The sequence below is a fragment of the Apus apus genome, chromosome 6 (assembly GCF_020740795.1).
Source record: "Apus apus isolate bApuApu2 chromosome 6, bApuApu2.pri.cur, whole genome shotgun sequence".
In the NCBI taxonomy this organism is placed as follows: domain Eukaryota; kingdom Metazoa; phylum Chordata; class Aves; order Apodiformes; family Apodidae; genus Apus; species Apus apus.
The window spans coordinates 23222402-23235967 of NC_067287.1; the positions used below are offsets into that span (position 1 = coordinate 23222402).

Below are 13566 nucleotides of genomic sequence, written 5' to 3' on the forward strand. Positions count from 1 at the left end.
TGATGGATTGGAAATATGACAGGACTGAAGCAGCATGTAATATTAGTGCCTATTATTCTACAAATTATGTCTTCACCTACATTTATAAGGCAAGAGTCATTGCTGTACATTAAAGATATTACAGACTTTCTCCTCTGTTGGGGGCATGTGACATCCCTTCAGTGATTACTCCTCTTCTCTTCCCCCAGTGGGATTCTGGTCCTCCTTAGCCACGTATTTTTACCTTACAACTAATCAAAGGTGGCTTGGGAGCTGATACATGAATTTAGCTTGCACCTTATGAACCTGGACATTTTATGTGGCAGTGTGTATTTAAAGTTCTTGCACCATGAGAAAAAAACATTTCATACTCTAAACTTGGAAGAAAGAGAGCAAGTAGAAATTGGAAGATATGGAGTAGATAGGGAGTGGGTACTTAATTTTTTGATTTCCAGAGGATTGCACAGACTTGGTGTGTGCAACTCCAGTATTATCCAGCATGATCTGCTGTTCTGAATGCGTGCTGCAAAATATTTTTTCTAGGATATAAGTAATATGTGAATGTTAATGTGTAGTTGATTGGTTTAACATCCAGTCTGTACAGTTATAGTAAAATCAATTATTTTTTATCTGGTCTGTGTACAAAAACTGAAAGTCTCAGTTGAAGTCTTGTTAGGGAGTGTCCACCTTGTCCAAACACTCTTAGAATTGTGACCTCCCTCTGGAAGCGATCAGGTGCCAAGTGCAGGGGGTATTATCCATTCATTTTCTTAGAACTGCTGAAATTTGGAGTTTAAGGTGTACTAATAACGAAGGCTGAAATGTTCATGTGGTGGTTTTGTCCTTGGTTCATTTACTTGTCAAAAGGCATATGTCAGTATGCAGGTAAACTGTACAGGAGTGAATACCAAGATTTTGAACTACCCTTGTCCTTTCCTTCCCTCAAGTTGTGTGTGTACTTCTGTGTACTAAGGCTGTGGGATGAAGACTTCATATGACTAATAAAATGAGGGTCAGCACATATGGTTCCTTAAAATCTGTGTGTGATGGATAGAATGTGGAAGGCAAATTTAAGCCAATAAGGGCAAACAAGTTACAAAACTACTAGTGTTTTAGTTTACAGCATGGATATGGCATGCCTTAGCAGCAGTGTAGTTTGGGCTCTGTGTGCCAAGAGGCTGTTTTATATGTATATGTGTATATGTATCTCCACAGCTGCGTATAGCTGTGTATCAAGATAAGACTGGAATTAGTGTTTGAATTTCTTGACATATACCTACCTCTTTTGTTGGAAAATGAAGAGTTCACTTTACTTTTGTGGGCTGAAGTATTTTAGCCACGTGCTTGCTTAAAAACAAGCAACTTTTGGTTTGGGCCCAAATCCAAAAAATAGGTATAAATCTGACATTTCAGTCTGAAGAGGGTCAGGCAAAAATTGTCAGTAGAAATGGGACCGTGCAATTCAAAATTCTCTGTACTATTCTGGGCATGTAAAAAGGATGTTTTCATTGGTTGGCTGGAGTATTTATGAGGTCATTGTACCTTCCTGACTTTGTTACTTCTGTAACTATCTCAGAGTCTACCACTGATAATTTTGTTAAAGTACAGTAATAACATTCTTAATTTCCTCATTCCATTTGCTCTTGGAAGACTTTGGTGGACCTGAAGAAATGTATATTAGATACATTATTTTAAATAGGTAAAGCTGTAGTTCTGCAGACACTGTCTTAGTCTCTTTTCATTTAAAAATGAAGTAGGTGTACTTCCACCTCAAGAATTTTTACTCCAGGGCAAAACTTTAATGGAGGGGTGTAAAACCAATAACTGCTACAATAAAACATAAAACATTTTTTGGTGACACTTAAATGTGATTAGTTGTTTTCTCATGCCCATACTAGTATAGCACACTAGTATAGCTTTGATAGGCTCTGTGCTGTAATGTTAGAGGTACTGACCTTTGCAAAACTGTGCAGTGTTACAAGCTTTACAGTTCTATGTGGCTTCCATAAAAGTTAATACTTCATGGGTATAAAAAACAAATAATAGTTAGAAAATTGTGCATTTTTTTCTTTGAGTTCTGAGGGTAAAGTCACAAAGAATGACCTTTCTGGAGCCAGTGGCATATTTATGTTTGAACCATATGCAGTTATTAGTAGACATTATTGCTTTGAAAAAAAAAAAAAATTATGTGATTACAGCATTAATTTTGTTTACAAATAGCTAGTTTGGGTAGAACAAAAGGTTTGAATTGGTATTTAAAAATAGATCTTATCAGACATTTAATAATCAGACATTAACAAGGAATGTAATGGAGACAAAACAATGTGATGACCTGTTATCTCATTTTACCTTTAGCAGCAAATCAGTACTGATTATTGTTTTTGCCTTTCCCTAAGTTCAAGTGCTGTATGATTGATTAAGTGCAATGGGTCTCAACTGTAAATGTGGTAGTCTTTTAGTTCCTTGCTTTTAAAAAATTTTTATTTAACAGCTCTTCAACTGTTATGCACAACTAATGATGCATTTTTTAAACGCATGTTGACATCCCCATTTTACAGTTGACCGGTACATCATTTAAGGCAATAGGTTGTCCCAGTCATCCTGGTGGGTGGGTTTCTGAGATGCCCAAGCACCTGGCTTTGTGGGTGTTATATAGGACCAGTGAGGACACAACTGTAAAAGGCAGAAAGCGTTTCCATTTCTCCAAAGCCTTCTTCACACTTGATTTGAAGGTTTGTGCCTCTCTCCAATGTGTCTTGTTCTGTTGTTTCCAGAATTCTTTGGTTAGTACCTTAATAAATAGTTGCCCGAATTGTCATTAGGGTGGAGAGAAAATAGCTGCTTTAGCTGCTTGAGGGTTACAAGGCCATTCTGTAACGTAGCTTGAATTTTAGCTTTTGGTAAAACACTGAATTTCAGAATTCAGTTTTCTGATCTGTGTTGGGCATCTGTGAGCAGGACAGAAATATGGGAGAAAAGGAGTGATAGTGGGACATTTTTAGGGCAGGTTAAATCTTGCATCATCATCTTTGGCAGTTTGAGTTCCTGCTATAGGTGACGTGTGTGTTCAGTTAGCATCTGCAATCACATTGTTGTTTGGCTTGCTTAATTAAGTCATCTTCTTTCCACAGCCGCAGAGCCTTGGCCTGAAAATGCTGCATTGTATCAGCAACTGAAAGGTGGGTACACTGGTTTTATCAATTAATGATGACTTTATTTTTAGAAAACACATTAAATATGCACTAAGATAATTAACTGTGAGGAAGCACAGAAACTGTTAGAAGAGTCTTTTGTGTTTGGTCAGAGGTTTTAGCTACGTTTGCATCTGCCAATATAAACCAGCTATTCATGGCCTATGAGGTCCTTGGTTTATTATTGACTCATTATATTGGCTGCTGTAGGCAGTATAAAATGATGTGGTTGCAGGCACAGTTGGCAGATTACTGCACCAATAGCTGAGACAGCAGATTTTTGAAGTCTTGTGGTAAAGTGGGCTCTCAGTAAAAAGGAACTGTTAAAATGTATAGGCTAGGATGGTTCAGGCTCCCTTTAGCAGCTCTTCATATATCATCAGATCACATTATGGCCCCCATTTGGGGCTCAGCAGCCTGCTACAGTTGTCAGAAGACTGCAAAGTAATGAAGACTAATAGGTAGCAGCCCTAGTCTTCTAAGCATGGAATTTTTATTGCAGTGAACTTGTCATCTTTCTTTTGTGTGACAGACCTAGACACAGTGTGCCATATTAACTGCAAGCCGCTTTTATAGGTTTCTGAATGCTGTTACTTTTTAGCCAGAGGAGTTATGAAGATGCGGTTTTATTTAACTTTGATTAGAAGAAGAGTAATTGGCATAAAACTCAAGCATTTGGTTTGTACTTGTGACCTTTTTTATTGTACATTGTTGGTAATGTATGATAAATGCAGTTGCATTTGCAGGAAAATTATTCCTGTTTTTGTTTTTTTTTTTTTTCTCTTTTTCATATTCATATCACAGGTTTTCTAGTCCAGCTGCATCATAATGACATGTATGCTCCTTTATACGTAAGAAATGCAGCCCAGAATGATTTACAGTTACAGGTCAGTAGCTAAATGGGCACTATTTTTTTGTAATTTTGGTTTTTCCTTTTTCTTTCAACAGAGGAACAAATTTTGCTTTCTGATAATGCATCTTCCCTTGCTGTTCAGGTAAAATGTCATATTTTCTAAACTAAAGATAATAATTCATTTTTATTTTTTTAATTATTATGTAGCTAAAGTAATAGTATTTAGCTAAATTAATAATATAAGATTTTTTCTGTCAAAATAAATTACTTATTTCCTGCATCTGATGTGCTTTACGTTGCCATTGAAGTCCAAAGCCAAAAAGGACATGAGGATTTTGAGTCATCGTGCTGCTGTTCGTAGTCATATTTGTATTGGTCTGTGTTTGTACAGTATCTGCTTGTCTGCCTACTCTGGGAGCTGTGCATGGTTCCCATCTTCTGTTACTTGGTATGCGGGTTCGTCTTGTAACATGTCGCACGATGCTTGCTGGTTATTTAATTCTCCAAGTTAATACTGCCCAAGACTTGAGGCATATTTGCATCCTGCTGTGGGCATCAAATCTCTGTATGTCTTTGATAGGTTTTCTCAATTTCATTGTGTATACTGAGTTGAAATCCAGCATGGTTTTTAGAAAAAGTCCAGGTAATTGACAAACTTGCATCTCTAGCTGACTCCAAGGCACATCTGTGGCTGTGAATTTCTTTGTAACCTCCATTAACCCATAAGGTTCAGTAAGCCCAAATCTTGAGGGGATGTTTTCCCCATTAGTAGAGAGGGCCTGGCTGTCAGAAGTAGTATTGAGCAAGGATGTCTTAAGTTCCTGCTGTTCAAAGCAACTTTGCTGCTGCTTTGTGTAATAGGGAGTTGCACTTTTCTCCTGCTTTTTGCGTTTTGTGTGTGGTCTGTCTAGCTCAGAGCAGCTAGAGCAAGTGGTCTTTGAGAGCTATTCAAAAAGATCACATCTCTTTTAGCCAAAGTGGGACACTTGGAGACTGCAAGTGACATGACCTGTGAAAGGTTAGGATCATTTGATTGTGATAACTACTTCCAAGATCTCTAACTTCTTTCCTTCCAGTCTGGCAGCCTAGGAAATACCTCCAACAGTAAATACTGTCACAGCAAGAAGGTACCTTTATCCTGATGAAAAGACGAGTAATTTCTGATACACCAAATAAATAGGGCAATGTTTATTTTTTTGGGCAGTGTGTCTTATGTCTCACCTCCCAGTAATGCAAATAAGTGTTTTTGTTGCTCACTTGATGTCATCGTTTCTCTTTAGTCCCACAACTGTATCTTTTGTGGTTCTTAAAAATTTTCTTACCATCTAACAATGCCTATAGGTGTGGCTTGTATTTAAAACACAAAGAAGCAGCAATATAACCCTAAAATTTCCTTTTCTGATGCATCATTTTGCTTTGCTATTTCCAGTCCATTGTTATCCTACACGTGTCACTTAGATGATAAATTAACTATAATATATTAAAAATGCTTGGATTTCTTCAATATTCTCTAGTGGGACAGCTGATAGTAGCCATGACTATAAATATGGCTCTGTTAGATATCTGATCTTAAACTTTATAGAACAATTTTATATTGGGGAATCGTATCTATTTTGAAGAATCTGTTGTAACATGGTTGTGACTGCAAAAGAATAGCTATCCTTGGTGTCTTTGATTCATTTTGAAATGATACTAGGATCTGTAGTTACATATTACTACCTTAGTGATCAGCAAGTTTTAAATATACCAGTGTGTTTTGCATAAGGAAATTGCTGAGATCCTGTGTTTTAGAATCTACTTTTTGTTCTGATGAGAACCTGTCTTATGTTTTTACTGGGTATCTTTTTGCATTTTTTTGTTTTGTTCTTTGTTTTGGTTTTAAGAAGTTACTTATTCGTTATTTTTGTTTTGTTTTGGTTTTGGCTGGGGGTTATTCTCCTGTGTAAGAAATGGGAATGGGAGGTAGGAAGAGAAATAGGAGATGGTACCAGGGACTTCCCCCCCCCATTGCAGTTCTTTTTTCTCCTGTTACTGATTTTGGGCACATGAATGTAATCAGAATAGATATATAGCTTGTTCCTGGCTTGTTGAACCTCCATGTGGTGAAAAAGCATCAGCATTTTGAGTCCCTCTGTTCAAAAGACCATGTGGAGTCAGCCACCATCAAATCTTTAAGGAACATGGTTCACAAGGTTATTATAAATGTGCTGCAACTGGTCTTTCAGATCTTTCTCAAGATCTCTTCATAGTTCTGCTCTGGGATAGCTCTTAGAGGACATCTATGCAGATAGCTACATATAAAGTAAAGAATAAAATCCAATTCCATAGCAAGTCATTAGAGTAAAATTTGTCTGGTTTAAAACTGATAACCATGCAATACAGAGGGCATTTCATGTACCTCTTGTCAACAGAGCAGATCAAGCAGACAGCAGAGCAAGTTACTCTTAAGTGTAACAGACTATGGCAGGGACTTTGTTCAACTTAATGAGTAGTGAGGGCTGCAGATTGAACATAGAAAGTTGGTTGAGTCTTGCTGTTTTAGTAATCATTGGACTTGCAACTTCTTATTGTGCAGTGAGATCTACAGCTACATGTTAGATTAGACAGGGGAGGACAGAGACTTCTGGGAGGTGCTAAGTACCTGTAATGGTGCTTTCAATAGTTAAAAACCAACCAAACCAACCGCCCCCCAGAAATTCCCTCTCATCTTGTGGAACTTCTCTGCTGATTCTGGTAGGGTTTTGTTGATGTTTGTTTTTTAATTCCTCTTCTGCTCATTGTTCTTCTTGGAAACAGTAAATTAACAACTTCTTTGTCTTTTACTGGGTTCAGATTCCTTTTATTTGCTGAAACTGCAACTTAACTTCAGATGACCTAGTGCATTATCTCTGGTACACCGTGGTGTTTACACTCCTTGTTGGTTACCTTGAAGTAGGTAACCATGCAGTCCTGGTGAAAGTGAAGCCCATTTGATCTTAGGCTGCAAAATCTTGATTTGACTGAGGTTTTATTTTCTCTGAAAGAAATTAAAATAAAGGGAAAATATTGATCAGTAATGGTCATTCTGCTACAGCAAGGAGAACATTGTATGTAGAATGAAGACTGTATTCTTCTTGTAAGATGTTCAGCCCTGTTCCCATTAAAGTTAATGAAAACATATACCTCATAGGTGACATGAATCATGATTAAAACCATTCTCCATTATACAGGATTCCTGCTTATCAGTCTTACCATATTAAAAAAAAGCCACCAAAACCCAGAAACAAATATACAACTGTATTTTAATAACAAAACAGCTCCACAACTTCAAGGATGGAAAAATTTAGTTTTAAATAGATAAAAACTGAATTACCACAGGAGAGTGTATTTCAGTCTGAAGCAGAGAGCCTGCTGACATCCAGTAAAGCCTTTTTGTTTAGTGCCTGGGTGGAAGTGGTGTTGCTGAGAAGAAGGGAGGGGGTTAATGCAGCGGTGCTGTGCCAGGCCTCTTGCCTCAGATGGCAGCAGGAGCATCTCTGTGCACTGTTCCAACTTGTCAGGAGGAGGAATGCAGATGTTGAGAGTGCCTCTGTTATTACAGGTTCTTCTGAAATCTTTATGCAGCTGGTCTCAGAGTCTTGCTTAAAAGGCTGTCTAAAATGTTCAGGATTGTGGAAATTCTCCTAGCTATCCTGAGGTTATAGAGCCTGCAGCTCATTATGTTAAGATATGAATTAATTGTTTGTGCAATTGATGTCCTTGTAAATGGTCTTAATATATTCCAGGAAAGTGCATTTAGAATTGCCTGTTCTTAGTCCTGAATGACAGAAGGATGTTTGGGCAATTTAAAATTGTGTTACACAGACCAACTGCTTATTTACTTCAACAAGTAATCAAATAAATGTGTAAATCACGTGTGATTAATTGCCCTTGACAGATTTGTGATTTTTTTGTGTGTCTGTGTGTATGAATTGTGGTTTGTTTTTTCTCCAGACAAAACATTAGCAGAAAATTGAACTTGTTGCTGGGGCTTGAACAAAGGCTTAGTACTGAAATGAAAATCTGACAATTTCTTTTTTTAAAAAGAGAAGAAAAGCTGGAATTCTTCATGATGAGAAATGCAGTATCAACATAATCAATCTAGCAGCATTGTCTTGTGGCTGAAAACATGCTTAAATCCCGGGCCATACAGGTGCTGTTTGTGAGTGAAACATCTTTCATATAGTTCTAAGATGAAATTACCCCTGAATGAATAGCATCTTCATTTATCTTCAAAAGCACTGTGCTACCAGTGAATGTACTCTTTCTGCGTTCTACAACAAGAATTACATTACACCATTAGAGCAGTGTTCTGCTGCAGTGTAAAATAGATTGGTTTGGAGAATGGACGTGGCTTTGCTATAAATTACATTCACAGGTACAAAGGAATTTGTTATTTTGTTTAAAATAGTCACAAATATAATTAAGCTCTTAATTTATGTTAAACTACAAATGTGGCCATTACCATAACTGGATTAGGAATTTAATCTGTCATTCAAAGAATGATACTGAACAGTTTTCATTTATAACCTTAGACACACTATTTCAGTTACAGGGTCTACAGCTGTTTGATATGAAAACTGAATTATTCTGTAGATTTTTTCATGGTTTTTAATTTTAAAATGTGTTCCTGCAGTAAAGTAGAGAATAACTCTTTAGTTGTCATCACATATTGTCCTTTGTATGCTCATGAAATAATGTAAAAATGAAAACAGAAAACGCCTTTCACCCTTGCTTCACAACAGTATTGTGTGAGGGCTCTTAGAAATGCTGCTGAATAAGAGATGGCTTGGAAAGGCTCGTTTTTTATTAAAAACTAATCATGAATATATCTTCTTTGAATGCAGCCTGGAGTGTGCCATCTGAAAAAAGTGTTCCTCATGTGGGGATTTAAGTTGTGAACTATGTGAGTCTTGGCATAAGTAATTTCATTCTTGCCTCTGATCTCAGAAGCTGCAATCTGGATATGATTTACATCAAGTTGTAACTCATTTTTAATGAGTATATGTGTTTGCTCATATGTATTATTCTGAGGAGGGACTGGAGGGGACGAGGAGAGTGTTGTGATGGATCTCTGACAGGCTCATTCACTGCCTGATGTATGTTAAGTTTCCAACTGACGGTGTCCAAACAGCCCTTCCTTAGCTGGGGAGAGTGAAGAGGAAGGGAGAGCAAGAGCAAAAATGGCATCTAAAACAATTAACTGTAGAAAATAATCCCAAACTGCCCCCTTCCGTCTCTCATCCCTTCCCATTGTATTTAATGCACAGTTATTTTCCATCCTTGTCATCATAGGAAGACACAATGGCATCACTTCTTGCATTGTTTCGAGGGCGGCAACAGCAGCGGAGATGAGAACACCAGTTGTGTGAGAAGAGGAGGAAGGGGAGGGTGGGGTGAGTTGCTTCATGGCTGGCTGTGGTTTCTGGGCTCTGGGCTTTTGAACTGTGCCAGAGCAGCACAAAGGTGATTGCTCCGGTCATATTTTTTTTTAGATAATTGAAATCCAACATACTACCTACATTCTGAATTTGAAATTGGGCAGGCTATAAGAAAACAAAACAAGCCTTAAGCTGATTGTGTCCTTTCAGCAATGCTGCTGTTGTGAATGTCCTCCGTAATTTGGGCAGGAGGTGTCACCCCCCATGACTAAAATGAACGACAGGCATAAGATGGTTGATTGATTTTGTAACAAGTGTCACCTCAGAGCTTCCTATCAGCCCTTTTTGCCACATCTGCCGATAACTTTGTTCTCTCACTGAAACATGAACTGGCTGGTTCTGTGCTGACTTTGAAAACAGAGTGGCTCATGCTACTACTCTTTGAGAGGAGAAGGCAGTGCCAAGCAGACCATAGTCCTATGTGGATCAGCTTCTCCATGCTTTTTCTTCAATGTGTTGTCCTCACTCCCACACTCTTCCCTAGTCTGTAACAGTAATTATTGGGAGGGCAGGAAAGGACAGACAGAATTAATCTGGTGGCATCTTTTTTCCTGCATCTCCTCTGTTTCTCTTTATGGACTTGGCAGCAACTTTTCACCTCTCTGTCTACTGCAGGATCTCCCATCAAACGCAAGGAGCATAGAGGCAGTAGCAACTTTGTAGACTTGGTGCTTTCAGTCTGGAAGAAGAGAGTTAGCATTGCTGAAAACATATTGTTCATATTTCTCCTTTCCCCTGCCTGGTGCCAGAGGAGTAGGTGATGCTACCGGTAGAGAGGCTGGAAAAGTGTGACAGGGGAGACTGTTAGCCTGGAGGGAAGAGACGCAGAGAGCATGCATGGTAAAGAAGCTGACAGACCCTATTAAGCTAAATCTTGACTTTTTAATACTTTTATCTGTTTCTCATATTAACATCATCAAAAGAAAGAACACCTTTGTCCAGAAATAACTGAGAAAAGTGTTCATAGCAGACATTATATTGAACGTAAGTTACTAAACTGGACAGTTTTCTTGGTGTCTGCTTCAGTTATTGACCAATGCTGATACTGCACAAGAAATCGGGCCCGTTTTTAGAATTACAGAAATGCAGATAATCATTGGAACATATGGGTAAAGGAGGCACTCCTGCTGATGGCAGAGGAATAAACTGAGTTCTTCTCAATCTGAGATTTCATTATCCTTGTGTTATGCTGCATTAACTAGTATGAGCCATGAAATTACTCATTCGTTTTAAAAGCCTGAGTGTTTTTGTTTGATGTCTTTCAGTTGTAGTGAATTCTGTATATTTATGCTTGAGTGAAGCTTCCTTTATTTGTGTAAAGTCTATAGGGCAGTCATCTCTTCGTCTTCTGTAACATGGGCAAGGGGCAAGGGGAAATACTAATGTTAATCCCTCCTCTTTATGAATTGATCCAAATAGTTAACTCTTTGGATAGGTGTTAAGCATAAAAAAACCTTTTGTCCTTTCCAGCAGGAATTCAGTTCTTCTTTTTCCTGCCTAGAGTTTGTTTGGAAGAGTTCAAAGTATCAATAAACATTTATAGTGAACATCTTTACACTGGAAACCTTCAGATGAAGTAGCATGTACCAGTTTTACTACTGACATGACAGCTAATTTCACACCCTCACCCGCCTCTCAATCTGAACAACTGCAACTGCAGCTTGAGAAACGTAGGCACTGGAGGAGATCCAGGCTGTGGCCTACAGTAGTCACCCTGTTCATTCTGTGTTAGTACATTTTTTTTCCAGAGGAGAAAAGAGCAGGAAATCTAATGCTATTCTTTGGAATTACAAGCATTTACAAGGTATGACAGGCTGTGCTCAGTTCAGTGTCTTGTTTCTAGTTTAGCTGTTACTGTCTTGCTTACCATTTTTAGGTGAATTTTCACAAGGGCTTGATTAACTAGCTTACGTGTCACTTGGAATTCAGTTAGCCCCTTTCTGTCCCTTTTTAAATTGATCAGCCAAATTTATGCTGTTAACAATAATCTCTGATGTAATAGTATAAGCCTGGGCCCTTGATCTTTCAGATTGCTCAGCTTTTGATGCTGTGTCTTTGAAGGGGTGCTGATATCTTCATAAATCTCAGCAGAACTCCACTGGATTGGTTTCAGCCTTGAATCTCTCACCCTTCACTCCAAAAGCACTCAGAGGAACTGAGCTCACTCCCATTTGCTGATGGTTTCTCTCAAAAGGGTTTACTTGCCAGCTCAAATGATATATGTGAGGTACCCAAAGGAAAATGAGATGCTCTGAACTGGAATGATCAGTGTTCACTGCATCTTGTATCAGAGCTGGAAGCTGTGGTGGTCTGATACCATCTGCACACCAAATGTGCTGGTTCTTGACATTCTACATGAGTGGTCAAAACAGGAACAAATCCTCCCTGGATCACTGGGCTAAAGTGTTAAATGAGATAAAGACTCACAAAAATTGCTGGTTTGTCCTATAATCTCTCTGTAGGATTTCTTTGATCTGTGCCAAATATTTTGGTAATAGTTCACGCCACTTACTGTCTAACATCAGTTATTGTCTAAAATCTTACTTACCTAGTTGAATGCACCAGAAAAAAATACTTGAGGTTTTCTGGCAGTGAGTATTTATAAAAATGTGTTGGTCATGATCCTTGTCCGTCTCTTTTTCTAAAAGAATCCATAATTTCCATAAATATGAAATGCATTCACTGTGCTTGAAAAGACAAAACCACCTGTGTTGTTAATACTAGTAATTTCCAAAGTCTGTCAGTTACATCAGTGATAGAATGGATACAAATTACAAGTCAACATATCAGTCTTTTAATTTCTGGGGCTTCTATGTGTTTAAAGATGTAAAGATTAAAATTTTTGTAAAATATATGTTTAGGCTTGTTGTATGGCATTAAGTGATTTTGTCTTCAACTCTTCGACTATTCTGTTTTCTCTTGGGTTTGTGTTTCATTACTATTTCACCACTCAACTTAATCTGTATTTAGGATCGAATTTAAGAGAAGTGGAGTAGGTGTTGGCACATGGATGCTGAAGGGGGTTGCTGGAACAGGCCTTGTAAGGCTGCTGGAGAGGCAGCTCCAGTGGTCATTGTTTCTGAACCTCACAGGAGGACTGCTGGGGTGAATACAGAACTGGATGATTTTGCCCAGTTTTAATCTTGAATCACTCTTCAGTTTTTCAAGCTCAGTCCTGGTCTCCCATCTATGAAATGTTCATCAGAACTGGAGATGACTATTCCAGGGAAGTTTTCTCAGGTTTTCAGTTTGGTGTTTACTTTAGGATCTTTTTGAAAATTAAAAAAAAAAAAGAAAAAATATAGCCTCACTGTGATGGTAGGCTGACTTATTTCTAAGCTTACCAGAATCTGCACTTTATTATACAGAGTAGCAAACTCTTTTATTTAGTTGTTACTTGTTTCCACATTAAAGCTCAATTCTAGTTCAACCTCCTCTCTCCTTTTTTCTGTATGAGGTGCGAAAAAGGCACATGGAGCCAGTGTTTGCATTTCCAAGATGCCAAATGGCAACGTAATCTTGATCCCCTTTGCACTCAGCCAAAGACTGAGGTAGAATTTCCCTGCCAAATGTAATGAAGGTTGATATTCCTTGGTTTGTGGATATTTATTGAGGAGGAGAGAGAAAGGTCAGTTTCAGATTTTTGATGGAAACTTGGCTGAACTCTTTACACTGAGAAGACTTTATTTATAGTTTAGCCTTTATGCTGTTTTTCACAGTCACAAACTGGTTTTGGTAGAAGCACAGTACCATGTAGGAGCCAATGTATGATAGGAAGTACAGGAGGCAATAAGTTGTCAAAGCAACTCATGTAACCTAAGTGTCCTGTCTTGTTTTTGACACACTGATTTGAAAAAGTAAAAATAGTTCTCTGGTTCACCTCCTTTTGCTTAATGTGTCTCTGCACTTACAAGCTTCTCAGTTACTCATGTGTTGCTCTAACTTCAGTGTAGTTCATACTTTTTTCTTCTGAACTTGCAGTGTGAATAGTACATGGCAGTTACAAAATTCACCTCCATCTTAATGCAGAATTGCAGTTAATTTTGTTCCTTATGGTGAAATAAATTCATTTGGTAAGCCTAGA

General features: G+C 38.1%; 1 protein-coding gene across 2 annotated transcripts in view; it reads left to right on the forward strand.

The window, feature by feature from the left end:
• Positions 1-13566, forward strand: part of MTX2 (metaxin 2) — a 36021-nt gene that overhangs the window by 12043 nt on the left and 10412 nt on the right. For both annotated transcript variants that reach the window (XM_051623293.1, XM_051623294.1), the window contains exons 2-3: positions 3111-3158; positions 4119-4165. In XM_051623293.1, the coding sequence (XP_051479253.1) occupies positions 3111-3158; positions 4119-4165 (95 nt within the window). The remainder of the gene's footprint in view (positions 1-3110; positions 3159-4118; positions 4166-13566) is intronic.